The 20,980-nt window shown below is 53.4% G+C and overlaps 1 protein-coding gene across 1 annotated transcript in view; it reads right to left on the minus strand.

Annotated features, from left to right (window-relative positions):
• Positions 1 to 4,938: 4,938 nt before the first annotated feature.
• The window catches only part of GALNT5 (polypeptide N-acetylgalactosaminyltransferase 5), a 94,423-nt gene continuing 78,381 nt past the window's right edge, over positions 4,939 to 20,980 (minus strand). Inside the window, exons 3-12 of the mRNA XM_010563075.1 lie at positions 20,457 to 20,903; positions 15,617 to 15,783; positions 13,293 to 13,412; positions 12,723 to 12,858; positions 12,236 to 12,355; positions 11,627 to 11,744; positions 11,089 to 11,412; positions 7,768 to 7,848; positions 6,850 to 7,011; positions 4,939 to 5,079 (exon numbers count right to left, since the gene is read on the minus strand). Of these exons, the coding sequence (XP_010561377.1) occupies positions 4,939 to 5,079; positions 6,850 to 7,011; positions 7,768 to 7,848; positions 11,089 to 11,412; positions 11,627 to 11,744; positions 12,236 to 12,355; positions 12,723 to 12,858; positions 13,293 to 13,412; positions 15,617 to 15,783; positions 20,457 to 20,903 (1,816 nt within the window). The remainder of the gene's footprint in view (positions 5,080 to 6,849; positions 7,012 to 7,767; positions 7,849 to 11,088; positions 11,413 to 11,626; positions 11,745 to 12,235; positions 12,356 to 12,722; positions 12,859 to 13,292; positions 13,413 to 15,616; positions 15,784 to 20,456; positions 20,904 to 20,980) is intronic.

Below are 20,980 nucleotides of genomic sequence, written 5' to 3' on the forward strand. Positions count from 1 at the left end.
CATCTCGAGCAGCACTGAATATCGTTTTGACTTTTCTTGTTCTACATAAAGGCAATTATTTATTGGCAACGTGAAAATAATAAATGGCAATTCTGTATTGTACAAACCAGACACAGCCCTCATTGTGCTATTCAGACTTGTTTATTTGCTCTTTGGTTTGTGGAAGTTCAGAGGTTTGCTTGTATGAACTTATACTGTGGGTTTGTTTCCCTGCTGACAGTTGCCCCCCCATCGCCCCTCTCGCAGCGGTTCCTGTAAGAGCAGCACATTTCTCTTAAAGATGTGACCATCGCCTGGGCTTTCGGTGACTGGCAGAGGTTGAGGGTGGCAAAGCGCTGCTCCGAGCTGACCAGCCTCAGCTTCAAGTATCTTCATGCCCACCGACCACTGACTGCCTCCCCACCACGCCGTCCGGCCCGATCTGCACTTCAGAATGCCGGTAACAAATTTGCTTTACTGCAGTTAAAAAATGCAATAGGGAAGAAAACAACAAAACCCCAAAGCCAAACAAAAACCAGAGATAAAGTGAGCAACTTTGTGCATTGCTGAGAATCTGGAGTTTTTAAGGCATTATATTGCGGTAAGGCTGGGGGCTGACGGGCAGTATCTGCCCGTGCCCTTCGGATCACCAGGACACGCGTGTGCTTGTGCCCGGCTCTGGAAACACCAGATGCGAGCACCCAGCTCGTGCTGATGACACAGCTGGCTTTCAGCAGCATGAGAGGCCAGGAAAAGCGGTCCGTACCACGGCAAAAGGCACGGGCTGCTGTAGCAGGTAGTCTTTGAAGAGGTTGGAGGGATCAGCACTGGGGCTGAGCGAGGGAAAGTCCCAGAACAGCGCAGACACTGATGGGATGCAAAGCCAGAGTTCAAGCACTTCCCCATGCTCTCCCAGGGTGAGGAGAGTGGTGGCAGGAGAGGCAGCAGTGTTGCGTGGCCAGACTGCTTGCTGTCACGATTCCCATCTCCTCCGGGGAATCGTCTGGGCAAGCCCTCAGCACCCAGGCATGAGGATCAAGCCTTTTGCTGGCCAGCCGGACACCCTCGGGCTCCCTCACATGGATGCACGGGCTGGCTGGGCCCCGTGCTCAGTTTAGCAAAAGGCAGATTTTTTTTTTTTTTTTCCTCTTTTCATCATATGCCTGTCTGTAGCAGTTTTTAACATTTGGCTTATACCCTAGGTGACAGTTAAAATACAGTTTCCAGACTTCTTGGGCAAGTGCAGGGATGAGATGCTTGGTGTACTGACTGTGGGCTCAGGTTCCAGCTAAGCATGGAGTCTCGGTGAGACTTTCAAGAAACTTGGACTAGTTTTTTACCTTCCTTGGAAAGCAGTGTTTGCTCAGCTGAGAACAGCAACTCCCTCTCTTGCTTTCCTTGGTAGCTGGAAAAATAAAATTGAAAGCCCCGGGATGCTCTAGGGACCTGAGGGCCTTTCCTACAAACACACCGCCTCTTGCCCAACCCTCAGGGTGGGTGGGTGCGATATGGAAATCAAGGGCTGTAGAGGCAATAAACAGGCAGAAACCGTGGCTTGCGCTCTGCTGCGGTGTGCTCGTCCTCTGCGCTGCAGGCAGCTGGCAGGCAGCACTGCCGGGGCTGGGGAGGACAGGGCAGGGTCTGCATCTGGCCAAAACCGTGGTCAGCGTGTCGGACGAGGCGCGTGGAGGAGCCGGGCAGAGAGCTGTCTGCTTGGCACGGAAGGGAGAAAGGACACCCAAAGACCTGAAAATTTGCCCCCTGGGGCAGAGGCGTTTTCAGGCAGAAAAGCAGGTGGGGGTGCTGATTAGGACGCGGTAGCTACAGACCCAGGCTTAGCCTGAAAATAATTTCTCCCCATTTCCACAGTGCCAGATGAGGGCTGATGGCAGGTAAGAGGTGGACCCTTCTGGAGGGTTGTGATGCCTTTCCACCCTCTCTGGACACTGCCACATAGTGCTGGCTCACTTTTGGGAGCCGTTTCTAGCAGTGCTGTGCAGTGAACTTGAATGTGAATTAAACCACTGGCAGAAACTTGCCAGTTGCCACAACATCTGCAGCAGCTGTGGGGCACAGCAGCCAGCACCAGCTATTGCCACTGCCTGCACTAATACCGCACTAAATGAGAATCCAAAGCACAGCCATAAATCAGGGGAAATTGGTGGTTTAAAGGGTCTTCCTGGGGTAATGTTTTGTGGTTCAGCCTGGCAATAACTCAGGCAGGAGAGCCCCTAGTAAGGGCCCAAGCTCGTCAGAAACAGAGTTAACACATGGGGCTCACCTATTATAATTTATTCCCTTTTGTTAAACTTTTTTTTTTTTTTTTTTTAACAAACCAAATGTGGCCTCCAACTGTGACCACTTCGATTCAGGGTACTTATTGATGGAAGCACAGCACAATGTGCCATGTCACCCCCTCCACCACAGCTCGGGAGGCATTTATTCTCATTTGGAAAAGCTGTGTCTGTTTCCCGTTGTCAACACCCGGGACAACAGTGGCTCCCGTCCCCAGCCCGAGTGGTGGTCCTTCCCACCCGTGGTGCCTTCCTCCTTTTCCTTAACGCTCACAAAGCCTGCACAGCCCCAAAAACCTCCCAATGCCCCGAGGTGCGATGCACACCCAGGTACCATCAGTGGAGATGGCCCAAGGAGGGGGCAGCTTGCCGGGGAGGAGCGAGACGCCTATTGCCACGTCTGCCGAGTGTGCTGGAAAAAATGCTCTCGTTTCTGGAAGACTAGACTGACTGGTACGATCTGAACGCTTCTCAATATTGTGCAGCAGCAGGGCCACAGCTCACTGCCAGCAGCCCTGAAGGCACGCTCCAGTCTTTAAGCAAAAGATACCAACTTTGGAAGTGAGCATTTACACAACTGGGGAATGAGAGTGCAAGTGACAAGCCTGGCAATGGGATGTGACCGTGACATATGACCATTTGGTGCCTAATGAGTGACAAGTGATTGAATGTCAGCAAACAGAATTTGATGAAATTCACGCTCCTGATAGAAGATGACTGCGCAAACAACATCTGTGTCATTTTTCTGATGGTGACTGTAGGCTAGCTGCGCTAAAGGAGGGAGACAAAATTAGGAAGACAGTTGGAATAGGAGCCAACTGGGAAAATCCGTTGGGCCAGTCAATATTTTGGCAGACTTGGCCTGTCACACGCTGTCAGCATTGATCCGCCACGTGAGAGGTAACATTATGCCGGGGCCTTCTGAGAAATCAAAGGAGAGGTATGAGGGGTTTGTGAACACGGGACGGTGGCGGCTCGGCTGCGATCAACAGCGGCGTGAGAAGCGAATGCGATGCTCAGCCCTGCATATCCCACTGGCTTGTGCTGGAGAGGCCCCTCGCCCCGGTGCAGGGCAGTGGGGCAGGAGGAGAAGCGCTACCTTCCCCAGCGACACCGCAGCTGTACGGGGAGCAGCCTCCCACAGCGGGAACTTCCTAATGGAAACGGGGAAAGAAATCCTGCCGGGAATGCATTGATCCTGCATCTCACTGTCCTGTCACAGCAGAATTTATTGTCCTATCAAATCTGTCCCTTCAAAAAAAAGTGGTGATGGCTTTTGGAGATAAAAAGTTTCGCAGCAAGAAGAAAATTTACCCGTGACAGTAAGTTCTGGTGTGCGGAGCCTGGCCATCCCGGGCTGCGCGGCGGCTGGTGCTGGGTGAGGTCTCGTCACGTTGCATTCACCTCTGCAATGGTCCCTGCGAAACGCATGAACACACACACGTGCATGGACACACACTTGTGTTCTGCAGCCCTTTTTGAGGAAAAGCCCACACTGAGTTCAGCGGGTGTTTTCAACCATCCTGAGCGCTGGTGGGCAGAAGTTTCAGGTTGTGAGACATCCTGATGGAGGTCTCTGCCCTCCCTCCGCCCACGGTGGGGACACACCACCATGGGGAGAGCTGCCCAGCCTGTGCTGCCGGTGGGTAAATCTTCCCTTGGGATGGCCTTGGCAGGAGCAGGGCAAGCTACCCTGCTTGGGGCTGCGCCGAGCATCACCAGGCTCTGGCACAGGCACCACCGTGACCCAATGCCCCAGCCGGCTGGGGGCCGAGGAAAGCGGCAGTGGTCCTGTGTGAGCCCCGAAAAAGCCACGGGGGCTCGGGGACACAGCTGGGGCCGCGGCAGCCCCGTGGTGGGGACAGCCCAGCTGCCCGCGGACACGATGCTCCCCAGCCAGCCTCTGGTGCGTGCTGCCGGCAAGAAGCAGGATAAGCCCCGGTCCTCCTCCCCGGCAGCTCCTCTCACCTCCAAGCAAAGCAAAGGCACACGTGTCCTCGCTGTCCTCAGGGCGCGGGCAAGGCGTGCTCGTTGCTTCTTCTGCAGCCCCCGGTTTACCTCATCTGCTGGGCGGCTTATCGACTCACATTTGCCTCCCATTATTAAAAGAAGGCTTTTTCGATAAGCAATCGATTCCTAACAGAACCCTGATACTCATCTGTCAGAGGCTATGGGTCCCACAGGGCAGGATTCTGTGGCCAGACCCAGCACAGGCATGTCGGATGGATTTTTTTTTTTTTTTTAATGCATTGGTCAATAAACTACCATTTTCTGTTGAAGAATAAGCAGCCCAATTTGCTGTTTATAAAGCCCTGGAAATATTTCTGTAGCTTATGCTGTTGTCCGGGGGGAACTGATGAAGGTTTGCTTACAGTAGGATGGGGAACTTCAGAAAATATTTCCATTTAATAATACAGAAAAATTTGAGTTTTTGCCAAAGTCTCCCAGAGTGAGGGAAAAACACGCCTATCTGTTTCAGACATCATTAAACCAGATGTGCTGCTCTTGGTATTCTGATCTCTCAATATGCTGGTTCAAATTACGGATTTCAGTTATGATTTGGAAACGAACTTCCAGTTTTCTAATTGCTGTCACAAGTCGCACAGATGTCCTTGCTGAATTCACAAGATGAAAACACAGCGTTTCTGGTTCAACTGCGTTCCCTTCAGTCTGCATAGTAATTGCCAAACTGCCACTTTTGATAAGGATTTGCAGAGTCACAGGCATTTACCCTCAGGGCTTTGTGAGAGGGATCCACTTCCAAGCACGCCGGCTGCTGGAGGTGCTCTGAGACGATGTGGTCCGTCTGCAGGGGAGAGAGAGAGGGCTTTAGGTAGGCTTAGGCTTTAGGACTCATGCAGCAGCAGCTCTATTTTTCCCACCGAGAAAACTCGATTCTTTATGGTGTGCCCTTTTTTCGCATTTCCCTAATATGCAAGATCTCTTTGCTGACTTATGGGGACTTTTGGGTGCACCTGTTGCTCAGCCAGGATCATACCATACCTTCTGTGCTTCATGGCTTTTTGTTCACTGGAAATGGAAAGATTAGTTCTCTCGCTGTCCGAGTGGTAATTACCATGCAAAGGAAATCACTCCAGATGGTATCTGCTATATAGGGGAACATACAGCAGAAGACTGATTTTCGTATTTTGGAGTTTCTTGGCTGATGAACTCAAAGCACATTTACTATGCTGAAAAGGATGTTAGGTAATTCAGCACTGAAGTTCAAATGCTGGGGCAGTAAATTGGATTATGAAAGAATTAAGAGTCCGAGTGATCTCCATCCTTTTGGTTTTCACATCTGCTTGGCTTTATCTACTTAACCCAGGTGGCCAGCAAGGCGATGCTGCAGGTGCTGCCAAAGGTAAGGCACATTTCCGTGTCACCACTTAGCATTGCAGCATTTCTTATCATCAGTTGGTTAATACCTAGATGTAATAATGCTGAAATGATACATAGAGTGTTGTCTGGGCAAAAGCTGGATCTTTGTGCGTAGAGTAAACGCACTTCACATCACTAATACGACACAATGACTGTTACATCAGAAGCTAAAGCACCGTAATTCCTTCAGTCAGCATTTACCAGCCGTTGAGCTGCTCTTCCAATTTCCTACTGCTGGCACCAGTAAAGGCTGGTACAACCACACTGACCGAGGCCGCCTGTCCCCAGGGAGCGTGTTGGTGCCCGTGCCTTTGGGCAGCCAGACCCGTCCCCTGCCACGGCCGGGAACATTTGCCCATACCCAGCCCCCTGTTCTGGCAGGGACCACCAAATACATCTAACTCACAGCTCAAGGCGAGCTCAGGCTGGAACAGGAGACAAAAACTGCCCGTGCACTGATAATGCTGTCTGGACTCCTAAATGGATGGCAATTTTCATGTATTTGTCACAAAACACCCTGGCCTTTGTGAGCCTTGGTGCTGCAGCGTTCTGGCTTTGAAAGTTTTATCTTTTCAGACTAAAGAGGAATGGGAGCTTGTTGATATTATGAGCATATAACTTTGCTACATTTTTTCTTTCTTAAATTAAGAGTATTTATTTCTTAAATATAAAGTATCCCTTTTCATAGCATTTTGGACAACTACTTACACCAGGCTGGCAGAGATACAGCTGCGACTCTCTTGGTTTTTGCAGTGCAGGTAATAAATGTAAGTACCCATTATTTTCCTTTTCATAAATGCTTTCTTTTAAAAGCCACTGTGAGCTGAATGCCAATTGGTATCAAGTAATCTCCATGTAAGTGCTATCGACGGTTTCTACATAAAACCTCATCATGACCAGCGTCTCCCCAGCCCCGTGGCACGCGGTGTCGGAGCATCGGGCTGCACGTCGCTCGGACCGATGCAACCCAACAGCAGGGCGCGCGTCTCTATCCCCAGGAGCAAAAGCCGCGGTGCTGGGGGACCAACGCTTAACTGCAGGTGAAAAGACGTCTTTGGCAAAGCCAGGACCAGAGGACCGGGGTACACCCCGCACCTTGCGCCGGCCCGTCAGTCTGCAACGCCGGCTGGCACGCTAACCCAAACCAGGGACTACGGGCCGTGATGGGGGCTGCTCTCGCTGGCATTTCGCTTACCAGCTCCGGCTGGAAGGCGGCCAGCGACCTGTGCAGCCACGCCAGGCTGTGGTTCCTGTCCTCGCAGCGGCGCAAGCCCAGCGTTCCCGCAGCGCCGGCCGGCGCAACGCAGAGCTCTCCGTGCCGGATCAGCCTCAGCCAGGTGTAGTTGAACTTTTGGTTCTGTGGGGAGAGATGGGGGAGAGCTGGCCAGCAGCCGGCGGAGGCTCCCCCAGCAGAGGCTCTCCTCGCCTCCCTCCTGCCCTCACCCGCGACCAGGGGATGAGGAAAGCTGTGATCCACAGGAAGACCTTTCCTATGGATTGGCAGAGCTAAAAAGCCCAGGACGGCCCCACCGCAGGCTCTGGGAGCGACTCCCGCCACAGCAGCCCAGACCCCAAACCCGACCGCCACGCGCTCCTCTGCCCTTCCACCTCCCCTGCCCACACCCTGGCACTGGGGGGCAAATGGATAAACGCCCGTACACGACAGGGTCCCGATCCACACGCTGGCCTGTGCCAGTGGTGAAGCAATTAGCGGGGGACTGCCTGGGAAACGCTGCCTGTAAAGGAAGGGAATGGTTGTCTACAGCAGCTGCTCCCCATCTAGTGACAGAGTGCAACTGTATGTTTTGCAGCAGCACGGAAAACCCAGGCTTGTATTTAAATGTTTCTGCTCATTTTCACGTGCAGGCTCATGGCTTTATCAAACTCTCCTATTCCAGCTCGGTTTGCTGGTTCTGGGGTTGTTGCTTGGCTACAGGCTTTGCAAACAGAGGCAATTCCTGCCCCTCACTGCTCCCAGGCATCGTTTGGCCATATTCCCCGGTGGGAAGGACTGCATTAGCTCTGGGGGAGCTGGGTCAGCATGGGGAGGTACGGGAGCTCTATGCCATGTACAAAACCAGTATTACATACTCACTGTGCAGGGTATCCTTACCTTGTTGTTAACGTCACATGCCTCAAACGCTAGAGTGGTGTTTTCCACAGTGATGCATCTTGCCATGGCTACGTTAACAAGCTAGAAAAGAGCATCAAAATGCAAACTGAGACATAATTCCCAAGGAAGAGGAGAGGCTGTTACACTGCAGTTAAGCTGCTGGATTCACAGGACACTGATTAATACTGTCCACTTAACTGAGCGAAGCAGAGATGATGTGTCAGAGTCCTTGGAAGGGTACATAAACGCACATCTGGTCCACTACACGTTTTTCGACTGAGAGGAGCCTGAAAGGAACCCTTTCCAGAAACGTTCAAGGTTGGACGAGACATGTTCTTTTGTGGGTTTTTTTTGGACATAGCTCATGTTCCTGTTCTGCAAATCCCCACAACAACAGTTCCCGACAATAACAACTGCAGAATCCCTTCCTGTTACTACACTATGATGGAAGCGAGCAGCCACCGCGCACAGCTGATGTAAGCGCCTGGTGGTCCCATCCCAGCTCTGGACGGTCCCATCCCAGCTGGGGCACGGGGCCCTGGGCTCCGGCTGCCCCCCACAGACCCCGCAGCCAGCCCTGGGCAACGACTCCATCACAGTATGTGATGTGCTCGGTGCCTCACCCCGAGGTAACTCCTGTTTTCCATCCAGGTTGGTTGTCTTGGCACCCACCACCAACATGGAAACGCAGCTGTGGTCCCCCGAAGTGGGGAACCCCGGCACGAACTTCACCATGAAGCTGTTTTTAACTAAGCTGCTGCTACCTTGTCCTGGTGGGGAGAAAGAGAGTACGAGCGAGCACTGCACCCTGGGCAGTGCGGACCAGATGTTTCTCCAGGTGTGTGTCTTCAGCCCTAAGCCATCTGCCTCCTCGCCACTTGCTGCGAGGCAGCGTCAGGCTCTGCTCTTCCACTCCGCTTCTTTTTGCTCTTTCTCCCCGCAGCCACCCCCACGGGTGAGCCGGCACCCTACTAACCGCAAGCGTGCTCTGCAAGAGCCGTTTGCTTAACGCTGTTCGTGTGGCATGTTCAGAGGCCGCTCAGGAGTATGGGAGATTACATGGGAAAGCTGGAAACACTGGGCTGAGTGCTGCCAGCCCCCTCCGGCTCCTGGGCTGAAGCCCGCTGTGCTGCAGGGACTCACGGCTGCGGAGGGCTTGGTCGGCCGCAGTCTGCAGGCACCGGTACCGGCTCCTCTGACAACCCTGGCGGTGTGTCAGTCGGGGCTGCTCGCATCTCCGATTCCTTGCAAATGCTGTTCCTTCTGCTTCTCTCAGAACTTCTGAAGAACTCATGAATTAATCCCAGTGCATAAATAAGCTATTCAGAAAACAGTTCTCAAGTAACTTTGGATAGTGTTCAGCACAGCTGGAATTTGCAGAGCTTGCTGAAAAACAGATTTTCTGCCCTATTAAATTTTGAGAATGAAGATAAAAGAGCAATTCAGGTGGCCTGAATCAGGACAAAGCAAGGCAACATCTTGAAAATTTTCACAAACACCTCTGAAAAGCTGACATTTCGATTCAGTTGAAACAGAGGTCTCTCTATATGGTCTAACTGCTTTGCACTGAATTTGACATTAAGTTTTATTGCTCTGACTGAAACAGAAGAGCTGAAAAAGTGAATATTCCTCAAGCAATTTCCATTTTTTGATGTTCTCATGACTATTACTGCTAATTCTTTTTTAAAAATATCACTTAAGCCGATGTTTCACTGAAGCCTTCAGTCTAACCCAAATAGTGCTTTCTAGAAGGCAACGCAGGGACACAGGCTTTCAGCCATACAACAGTTTTGGAGCGGCTGCCCCAGCAGACAGCCCTCGGTTCCTGTGCCTGCAGCTGCCTGGAGCAGCGACCGGTCGCTGCTGTCACACCGAGATGGATGGATGCATCCGAACAGATCCACTGCTCATAATCTGCTGAAGTGTCCGAACCCAGCAGTTTCCTATAGCTTTTCCACGAGTGCCGAGAGGTCAGCCAGAAGAAGCACGGCGTCCCTCCCTGTGCTCTCTGCAGAGCCACCCTCCCACACCTTCACGGCTCGATCATAAAAGTAACGCCCCAGTTGTGGCTGGCAGAGAGCCTGCCTTGATCCCTAGGGATCCCTGTGACGGGGAACCTTCACGTTACGCCCTTGGCCCGCAGACAAGCCTGAAACACGGCCAAATGGTTGCTGTGCTTTTTCCTGGCTCCCAGAAGGGCCAGTGCAGTAAGTGGTGGCTGTGAGCCTTGGCAGGGATGGGGGGGGACAGGCAGTTCTTGTTTTTGCTCCCCCGGCCGTGCCAGCCCTGTGGTCGCCGGCTCCTGGCCACCTCCTCTCGGCAAGTGTTGCTCCTGCCGTGGCACTGGCAGATGGGGATGGGTGGGGAAGGCAGCAAACCCTGTAGTTTTCATTCCTGGCATGGCTGCAGTTTTTCTGACAAACCAGATATTTTACTTTTGTTATTGCAATTATAACTAGATTGCAGTCAATGTATCTTTTCTGGGCGGAATATTTGAGGTTTCTGAATGTTCAAAGCAGCAGCCGATACTCCGCTGAGGCTCAAGGCTGGGCCAAATTCAGAACCCACGTTCTGTTCTCGTTTAATTCGCCTTTTAATGTTGGTGAGGCGACACCAAACGCCTGTGGAGTAGCCACACAAGTAGGACGCAGTGCCCGGCGCGGAGATGGAGGAGAAACGGAGCCCGACCCGGTCACTCCTCCTCAGCCAGCCAGCAAGGGGCTTGTGGAGGCAGGACAGAGGACTCGGTCCAAAATGGACGGTGAGGTGTTTTCTGCCCACCGACCCCCCTTCCCCAGGAGCAGGCTTCACCTGCGCTGGAGAAACACCAGGACTTTTCTTTTTTCCTCCCCCGGCTGGCAGGCAGCGCCGGGGAAAAGCTGATTTCTGCTGCGCTCTGCTGGCGGCAGCGCACCGGTACAAACCCTGCCTGCGCCCGGGGACTGCTGCCCGTCCCTGCCTGCACCGCCAATCGCCCCCGAAAGGGCATTCCCCTCTCCTGCCGTGGCCAAAAAGCCGTGCAGGGGGGAGGATGCTGGAGGCACATCCCCTGACCCTGCCCCTGACCGTGACACGGGCAGCTCACCTGGTGTTTAAGCACCAAACTGGCTCTTTTACGGGAAACCGGCTCTTGGAACTGCGACCTGTTTCTTTATAAACCCGCTGGGGAATCCAGACCGCTGTGACGTACTAAATATTCAAAAATGTTACCAAATGCCAGGGAAGCAACTCGGAGACAGCGTTACCGGGATGCTACCAAGTGTCTCACCAGCTGCTGAAAACATGTTTAAATGAAGGATAGCAAGTCATTTGGCTACATACCAGCCCGCTGGCTTTAACCAGGGGAGCTTCCAGGTCCGGGTAGACGTTCTCCAGGTACCACCGGAAACTTTTGCACTGAAGCTTCTTTCGCAGTTGGATTTGCTGAGTCAGGTCGCCGACATCCAGGTTTTTCAACACTAAGTGGTAAGCGTGGCCGTAGAATAACTCCTTGTACTCGTCCAGCCAGACCTCCGCAACACGGGCCAAGTTCCTCTCCACCGTTCTCACCCGATCTTTCGGGAAGGAATAAGGATTGTCGTTCCTGAAAATGTGCCCAACTCTGGAGCACGGAACAATCTCAATCTCTCCCCCACACATCCAGACCTGAGAAACAGAGGTTGCTTTGATAGAAACACGGGCAAATGTTGGGTGCTAGCTTTGTGCAAGCCAGAAGAGAAGCAGAGATGTAAGTAAACTGCCAGGAGGGACGGGGTCTCCCACATGGGGCTGCCCCAGTGAGCCCCTGGCTGAGCCCCATCACCTACGCCAGGCTGGCAGGGATGCAGGCGTGTGGGACAGGCTGTCGAGAGCAACATACCTTGAATGAAATCTCCATATTTTCACCTCCCCAAACATCCAGTCCTGGGTCATACGTTCCCAGCTCAAAAAAATACTTCTTATCAATGGAAAACAGGCCACCTGCCATGACTGGGCACCTGGGAACAGAGAAGCCACACGGCACGTCAGCTCATCAGAAAGCACCCATCCCTTTCCCCTTACTTTGACGAGGGAATCGTTGAGAAGCTGCAGGCTACTAAATGCTCAGGGACATTACCTGAGCCTGCATTTACAGAGACAGCAAGGACCACCTGATCTGTCACTTTGCTGCAGGCTGACAGATGCAGCGTTAAAATAGACGGTATTTGGGTGGTTTTACCCAGCCTGAAAGCCGTAATGGGGCACGGAAGGCAAAACATGCAACAGTACGTCTCCCTTGCCCTGGCGGCACCGGCAAAATGCCGGTGGTACTGCGAGGGGTGAGAAAAGCTTGATGAGCTTTGCCCATGTCTGGTGATCTGACTGCCCACAGCAACCACTGCCTCTGTTGTCCTTACAAGCGAAGGAGCAACATTTGGCCTGGAAGGAGCCTTTGTTCCTACATTATTAACAGTTTGGTTCACAGGGCTCTCACCTTCGCTTTTTTTACCTTATTATATCAGTCTCCTTGATTTTATTTTTCTCGATGACCTCTTGTGGAATCTGCCTCCATCCAAAATTCATTGGCCAAGTAAAAATCCCACGCTGAAAGTTGTCCACGGTCATGTAACTAAACGGGGAAAAGATCAGGATGACTAATTCTGAGTCACATTCCTGATTGAAATGTCACCCTTAATGAGTGAAGATGAGTATCTCTACATAATTAAACCAGGATTTTAACAAATTTCATCAGGAATCCTCTTCATGTACGACAAGTCATGAAAAAGGGAAAAGGTGTGTGTGATAAACGAAGGGGCCACGTCCACTGCTCATGCTAACAGCAACGTTACGTATCCCTTGTGAAATGCTGCTGAAGGCCAGTTAGGAGGTCTGGACCTGTGTCTTCCTGTAATTAATAAGTTGGCGGCCCCACTAAGAGGTTTTACTCACGCCACCGCCATGGATTTTGGGTTTCCCAGGGGCGCGAGCCGCCTTACCTCATGTCCTTGTCGCTGATGACCTCGATGACGGGGCAGGCGACCTTGGCCCGGCTCAGGCGGACCCTCTCCAGCAGCGGCTCCAGCCACCCCACGTTGCACTCCACGTGCGAGTCCAGGAACGTCAGGACGGTGCCTGTGGCAGAAGCCGGGGCAGCATCGGCCCTCGGGCACCCCATCCCCCTCCCAGACCAGCCGGCCTCCCCATGGGCTCGGGGTGCTGCTGGCGGGGCCACGACCCTCCACGGCTGCCAAAAGCTTCCCGTCTGTAGCCCAGAGCACGTTTTCACCGCTCGGCCATTGTAGCCTGCGGAGCCAAGCGGGGCGGCTCCCGGCAGAAATGGCTGTTTCGGTGCCACCACAGCTGGAGATGCCAACTGCCGCTTGCTAGGGACATGCTGAGGTGCCGGACAAGCCACGGCTCGTCCCCTCATCAGACCCTCGTGCTTCACATACCGAAAAGATGCCCCGAGTTTCTTGGGAGGGGACTAAAGCTCAGTGCTGGAGATGGCTTATCGGCACCTTGGAGGGGGGGACCCAGACAGCTCTGTAAAATGGCTTTCATCCTACCTTTGGCGATCTCCGCTCCTGCCAGTCTGGCCCGTATTAGACCGTGCCTCTCCTTGAGATGGAGGATCTTCACTTTTGGGAACTGCGACATGTATTTGTCCAGCTTCTCCTTGAGGTACTCTGCAGGGAAGGAGAAGGAGAGGGTGAGAAGGTTGACTTACCCATTTCGCACCCGCTTCCAGGGTGAAAAGCAGCGGGCAGATTTTCCTTGGAAGCACCTCCAGGACACACCAGGGTCCCCGGGTCTGGGGCGCAAACATCTGGGCACAGCTGCAGGGCTGCTGGTGCACAGCGTCATGGTCCGAGCCTGCTCTCTGTCGAAACTCCCAGCTGTGTCAGTGCCAGCAGCTTTAGGCTGAAGTTGACGAGTTTAAAAATTTGTTGGAGACGTGTTTCCCCACTACTCTGTGATGGGTGCGGAGTTTGGTCCCGGGGGCTCGCCATGGGCTGCCCGGCTGCCCTGGATCTGCCCTTCCAAAGGATGGGGCTGCGGGTGGTGGTATCTTCTCCTGCTCCCTGTGCGGCGGGCGGACGCTCTGCACCCGTACCTGGTGCTGGGCGATCGCAGTGACTCGCTGCATGCAGGAGATGTGGGAAGTGGAGAGCAGCAAGTGCAAGGCTTTGGGTTACAGGCCATGAGCAAAATCCCAGCGGCCTGACTTGGGTAGCTCATGATCCAAACCAGGTATCAAATGGTTGTTCAAAGACTCCAAAATGAGGTGTTTTTTTTTTCTTCATTGCACTAAAATTGCAATTAAAATCTGGTTGTAAATTTTTTCCCTTTGCCTAAAAAAATACTTCTTTTGTGCTCTACAAATTTCTCAATATTAAGCAGCACATTTAAAGACTCAGCCCAGGTTTAAACCGCACGAGGGCTTGCTGTGGCACTTCTCTACTTTTCAGATTGCTTTTGTCATGGTTTCCTGCAGCTGTGGAGGCAGCTGGTGGTAAACTCTCCAGAAAAAGAGGGTGTGAGAAAGGTGGTCCGGGGGCCTTGAGTGCCGGGGTCTGCTGTTTGCAGGCGGTTTCCCTCCGGCAGAGGAGCCCGGGAGCCCCTGCCGTGGTGCTGCAGCTCCGAGTGCTTCGTTTGGAGCCAGCCACCCACTTACATTGTTCGGTCTGCGGGGAGGACCCCTGACCTCCCTCACCAATGGGCTTCACTGGTGCTCTTTGGTTTTCTTCAGGAGAATATAACTGTTTGCATTTCAAAAGCCAGTTAAAATCTTTGAAAGGCTCCGAAGGTGAAACATTTGCGGACACGTTTGCTGTAGGTTATTGCTGCTGCTATGTGGACTACAGCAATGCCAAGCACAGCAGTCCATAATTCACTCACACTCATGAGGTTTCGGTTGCAAACCCAGCGTTTCAGATGTTCACTGGCTAACGAGTGGATACAAAGGGAGAAAGTAAAGAGGAAACTTGAAAAGATGCTTTTGAAGGCAATGGTATGAACATGTTTTAATGATTATTTTAAAAATGAGCAAACTGAGTCTTTTCCCTCTTTTTTGCACCTATTGTCTCGTTGCATTGTAGGCTCTTTGTATGCGTGGCATGAGCTCTGAATTTTGTCCGAGACAGCACTTTCCCTGAAGAACCAGCAGTTGGAAAATTACATCATTCTTAAATTTTTAAGGGCTGAAGTCAGCAGAGAGCCAAAGCATTACAAAGGAGAGGTTCAATATCATCTGAAATGCCTGAGTACGCATGCAAAGCCACCGTGCGCGCACAGATGCCTGGCTCACCACTGCTTTTACTGCAACTACCCTGTTCTCTGAGCAACCTGGGAAGTGCGTGCTGTTCCTCCCCTGCTGCCAGCGCTGAAAACATGGGGGCACTCCCCTGGAAACTGCACAGAGAAGGCTGACAGCGTCTTTATGAACACACAAGCCCTTGAGCCAGGATGCCCTGAAGATGCGCAGGTTGGGTAGGACCGAGCTCCCTGGTGCTCCTGGACCGCAGTGCCTCCGCCAGCCTCCGGCACACGTGCAAAGCAGCGCACGAGTGTGAACTTAGCGATGCACAGCTGAAAATGTAGCAGCTGTTTGAGTGAGTGAACTGGGATTGGAGACACATGAATAATAAGGTCTGGCAGGGTGTTAGGCAAGAGCTGCAGCTCAATCCACCACAGCCACCCCCCAGTGCCCATCTGGCCTCTGATCCCCCTCGTCTGGAAAGATAACAGCGCAGGCTGGGGATGCGCTTCAATACATCGAAAGGAGAAAATGTGATTTCTCTCTACTATTCAGAATTGAATTACAGAGAACAAATTGCATTTTGGCCTCAAGTTATATTAGTTTCATAAAGGTAGAAGAAGCTTCGCCTACCTTTAGTGCTGAAGTCGTCCACCAAAATGACTTCTTCAATCAGGTGCGGAGGAGATCTGCTGAGGACGCTGTGAACGGAGCGCAGGAGGGTGGACCACACTTCATCCACGAAGCACATGATGATGGTGGTGGTCGGGAGGTCGTTGTGAACCTGCTGCTCGGAGCACCTGCAACGGCAACACGGGCTCACAGGCAACGGCCGGTCGTACTCCTCAGAATGTCCAGGCTTAGTGTTTTCTGGGAAAACGCATAGGGAGGGGGGAAATGCCAAATGTGAAATATGGAGGCAAAGCCCTGCAATGGGATTGTGTTGGAAGAGGGAACAGAGGGGTGAGCTGGGTAAACTCCCCACACAGCCCCGGGGCCCCTCTTGTGGGCAGCCTCGCGGAATAGAACGTGCTCACTCCTTTCTAACAGGGACATCTTTTTTTTTTTAACTCCTTACCCACAGGTGATAACATCTCCTCTCTGTAAGCAAACAGTGCAAGGGCCCCGGACAGCGAGGCCGATCCCAGCTCTGCACCACTGGTCTTGTGGACTCCTGTGGGGAAAGGATCCTGCGGTGCTCCAAGCATCCACAGGGTTTGGGATCCTGGGCTGCGTGAGACAGCCTCGTCAAAAGAAAAGAATTGGTATTACGTTCAAAATGCTGGCAAACAGCCATTTATTTCCATGAAGGGTTACTCAGCACAGCAACTTGTCAAACACACAGACAGCGAGGAAGAGTCGTCCAGTCCAACTTCTGCACCTCGCTCAGGGGATTGTGGAGGATGGGAAAATATTCAGGCATCCAAATCTCATGTACGATGGTACTGGCGGGTCTGCTCCCTGAGCACCCTGTATCTCACACTCCGAGCACCCATGCCTCCCCAGGGATGCCCCGGCCCGGCCGGTCATGCCCTGAGCCCACGTGCGGGGGCTCCGAGTGGCACCTGCTTCCCTCAAAAACAGCCAGCGATAGGCACTGGCGGATCTGAGGAGTGATAAAATTTCTCCCGTGTCTATGGGTTTGTCATTTTATTCTGTGCCAGCCAAAAATGCAACGGCTGGGTCAGGCCTGGGTCTTCAGTGTTTGAACAAAAGGTCGATGAGCAGCTTTTCTCATCTTCCATTTGCAATTCAAGCACCGCTTTGCTGCGTGCCTTGGGGAGCAGGGCTCCCTCAGCAATCCTATCTCCGAGTGGATCTCCAGGCCTGCAGAACGCCTGGCGTAGCGCTCCTCTCCCCCAGACCGCCTGGTTCATCCCAGAATACCCACGAATTGCTGGGACTTGCTTTCTCTCTCTCGTCAATAAGTTGAAGTCTGATAGCAGGTTTTTGTCTCGTCCTTCCAGAGCAGACCTCCCGCAGGCAGGACAGGCGCCAGCCTACCTGCGGATGCAGAAAATTAATTTCTCAGTGATGAATCAAAACCACTGTTCGCTCTGCTGTCAAGAACAGACAGAAAACAGGGACAGGTATATGGGAGTGTACAGAAAATTGACTTCTTTTTCTTCTATCTCAATGAACGGGCCCTCGGGTTTGGCTGGTGCTGGCTCAGATGCTGATGCCAGGGCACCGCACAGCTCAGACCATATGATGTTTTGAAGACAATTCAGAGGTATTTCAGGGCTTTGCAGCTAATCAGAAGTTCTCTGGGTAAGCAAAAATAACCCCAGAGGTACTCTCTGTTGCAATCCTTGGGATGCGTCTTTCCTTCTGGGTCACCTCGGGCAGCGGTCAGGGCTGGCTCAGCCAGGAGGGGATGTGCTGTTTGATATGGTTTGGCTGGAAACCATAAAGGTATTGGCCTGTGGCGATGGGACCTCTCTGCAGCGCGGGAAGGTTGGTTTGGGCATGCCGGCAGGACTCCTGAGGTCAATGGAGAGAAGGCAGGGGCTGAACTGCCGGGGAGGTGGCTTGCGAGAAGGAGACAGGACAACAAGGGACAGCTAAACTAGAAGAGAGGTGAATTGTAGTTTTTCCTACAGTGAACCCAAGGAGGCAGCTCATGGGGTGAGGAGGGACAGAGGCCATGGGTAAAGCAGGAGAGAGCTACCGAGCACAACAGCTTTCATTGCATAGAAAGAGGGATTTGAGGGCAGCTGAGAAAATGCAGCCGAGACCCAAGCTGCGAAGGCTGCGTGCAGCCAGGCAGTACCTGCTAAGAGGACTTTTCTCTTTAGCCCTCTCATTAGCTGCAAACAGGCTCTTGGCCAAAGCCTGCGCATATCCTGGGGCAGCTGGAAAGTGTCCACGCGAGGGCGATGGGAAACCTCAAACTGAGGAACGCCTTTTTCTCCCTTCTTGCCTAAAAAAGTAGGATTTCTAGGCAGAGAGCAATGGGTTTGTTATTGTTGACCCCTGGCTAAAGATATTTCACTATGTCCTGTGTGAGTTTGGGCTCCATTTCTTTGCTAACTATATACATATATGTACATACATACATATATTTTGAAATATGCATATGTAATACTTAATATATATAACTAATGTTAAGTAGAAGTCAGATCCTTTCAAAATTCCACCCCTAAACAGGCTTTTAAACAAAAATAGCTCACAGCCTTTATGTTCTGTTGACACCACCCTGGAAGTCAGCAAAACGCAGGCTCTTAAGTTACTAAAGTTGCTTTGGGAAAACGTCACCTTAGATCTGCTGCCACGGAGTCTGGAAGCAGCCTGGCACTGAAGACCTGAGCCGCAGAGGTCCCTCCCCATGCCTGCCAGCACAGATGCTAACTTACCCAGACTATACTGTGCCATGCAGCATGCGACATTTTTTTTTCCAGGCTAGGAAATCTGGGTCCCTATCTAAACCCAGATAACTTGATTGTCCCAGAGAAGCTACGACGGTAGCCTGGGGAGAGGTCAGAGGCACGCAGGGACTGCCAGCGCTGCGGTGTTGGGCTGAAACTGGGTCCAGGGCTCCTGAAACGGGGTCCGCAGGGAACGCTCCCTGCAACCTTCCTGGCCACCCCTGGCCTTCACCTGCGTGGCTTGTGCACCTCGCTTCTCCGTGGTGGCATTCTTCCTGCATGCATTTCTGCGGATGCGTGGTGCGCAGCAAGCACCAGCGTGGTCAGCGAAGGTCAGAAAGCAGCAAGCATTGCATGTGGATAGGCAGACTGAAGGCTGTGACAGGACAAGTTTCCCGTTGGCCAAATTTCAGCGGTCTAGCCCAGCACTCCTGCAAGGATCACAAGAGGAACTGCAGTCTAAACTGGGAGAGATCGGAAGATTCCAGCAAAAAGGTAACATGCTGTCCCTTACTAACGTGAGCTGGCCCTTACGACCTGATTTCTGCCATGCCAACAGGCTGAGGGCAGAGCCTGCACAGGCTCCTGCCGGTGCTGGGGCACCCAGGGGAGCTCCCCGTGGCCCCGTGCCCTGTCATGGCAGCACACCTTCCCCGGCAGTGCCATCAGGGACGCACCCCTATTTGGCCAAGGCGTTCACCGTGACGCCCAGACCACAATGACATCTCCTTCTGGACAGGCGCGTGATTCACCGGAGGCCGGCAGGCTGCGCTTACGGACGCTCCTGGGAGGTGTTTTCTGCTCCGCAGCTCCAGGGCTTTGCTGTCAAAGACCAAACACAGTGCTGGCTTTGGGCACCATGGTTCTTTTTCTGTGCACAGGTGGCTTCTGTAGCTGGCATCCTCTGCCCAGAAGAAAGCAGTCCTAGTTGTCTCCCTCCTTCCCTGCCCCATTCCTTCCCGTGCAGGGCCTCACCTCAGCTCACAGGTGAGCACCGACAGCGCCATGGGAATGTCTGTGCGTTGTCCTGTGGGATGGGGGACAAATCACGGCACAACTCCCATCCCACCGTACTCGTGGTCTACGAGCATGGGAAGAGGGGGACGGGAGGGTCTCTGGATGAGGCAGGTCTCTCGCCTGCCAAGGGGCTGAGACATGTTTGCAGCAGGAAAAGCTGAGTATAAGAGACGAACCTGCCATTCACCTGAACTGGCACCCTCCCTGGACCCTCCCTGCAGCTGTCCAGGCACAGCAGCTCAGGAGAGGGAGCCCCTCGAGCCCCTTACCCCTTCCGATGGCAAGGCGCTGCCCACACCTTACCCTTTTCCTTTCTATGGGGACTGCGGGGAGCAAGTGTCTTTTTTGAAGGGCAATACTGAGATTTGCAGAACCAGCTACACATTGCGTGGGGACAGCTGTAACCGAATGACAGTTTTCCAAATCAAAACCCTGCATCCCTCCCTGCGTGTGCCCACAGATCCGAGTCCCCCGAGCCAACTCCGTAGAGCGGGTACCGACCGCAGTGCTCTGCAGCGCAAGGGCAGCGGTGCCACTGGTCCCCATAAAGGATCGCTCCTGGGAGCATCCCCCGGACCGCTTCGATGGCAGGCCAGTGTGTGCCCGTTTAATCACGTCAGCGCTCAGCAGAGGCTTTTGTAGCCCCAGCGGGCCCTTCGGGCAGGGGAGGTCGTTGGGGTGCCTCTGCCTCGAGGGAAGGGCAGCGGCAGCTTGCAGGTGTGAGAGCACCTGTGGGTAGGGGGTCTTCTGCTGCCGAGCCAAATCGACAGGGTGCAGGAGTGCTCCAGGAACCAAACACATGAGTATCAAAACCAAACAGCGCTCGGCGCTGCACCTGATAAATCACATTAAAGTGTTTTAAGGCATGAAGAGGCCTGAGCCCCATTGCCTGCCTCGTGTCCCCCGCCACGTTGGACAGCAGGGCCTAGCGGCTTAAGACGACCTGCAAACTGTACCCAGTTTTACGTTTAATAACAAGCTGCTCGTACCCAGAAAGGCAAAAGCTGTCTCACGGCTAGCACGCACGAAGCGAAGGCCTCAGTGCACCCAGTGGCCCTCCCCAGCAGCCACAGGGAAGCAGATCTTACCCGGCAGGTCTGGTGTCCGCTATGGCTCGGTCTACGGGGATCAAATCGCTGAGGTAGACATTAAAGTTTCCTTCTTTCCATCTGCTTTTTGCTTCTTCTTGTTTATCGTCAGGGACTGCAACAGGGTGCCCAAACTGGCCGGGAGCTCGAGGGTCTCTCGGGGCAAGCGTTGCATCCACCGACGAGACCCTGTGCGTTCCGGGGATGCTGCCACCCGCCCGCTCCTGCCGGCCCTTGCCAGCGGGCACCCCGGGAGCTGCTCCTTGCGTGGCACCCAGCGTCCGGCTCTGGCCATCCCGCACCGCAGCCCCGGCGTCGGCGGCGCGGTGGCCGTCCTCGTCGGCGAGCTGCCGCTCTTCGCGCTTCTCCGGGCTCTTTGGGAACTTCCCGGCGGAGTCGGATCCAAGGCGCGGGGCTGCCGGGCCGAGGGGTTTGATCCCCTCTTTGCTAACGCGGACGAAGCGACGTTCGGAGGCGGTTGCTCTCCTCCCCGCTCCCGGTTGCTCCCGCCCGGGCAGGGCTCC

This window comes from Haliaeetus leucocephalus, unplaced genomic scaffold (assembly GCF_000737465.1).
Source record: "Haliaeetus leucocephalus isolate CR32 unplaced genomic scaffold, Haliaeetus_leucocephalus-4.0 Scaffold163, whole genome shotgun sequence".
Lineage (NCBI taxonomy): Eukaryota > Metazoa > Chordata > Aves > Accipitriformes > Accipitridae > Haliaeetus > Haliaeetus leucocephalus.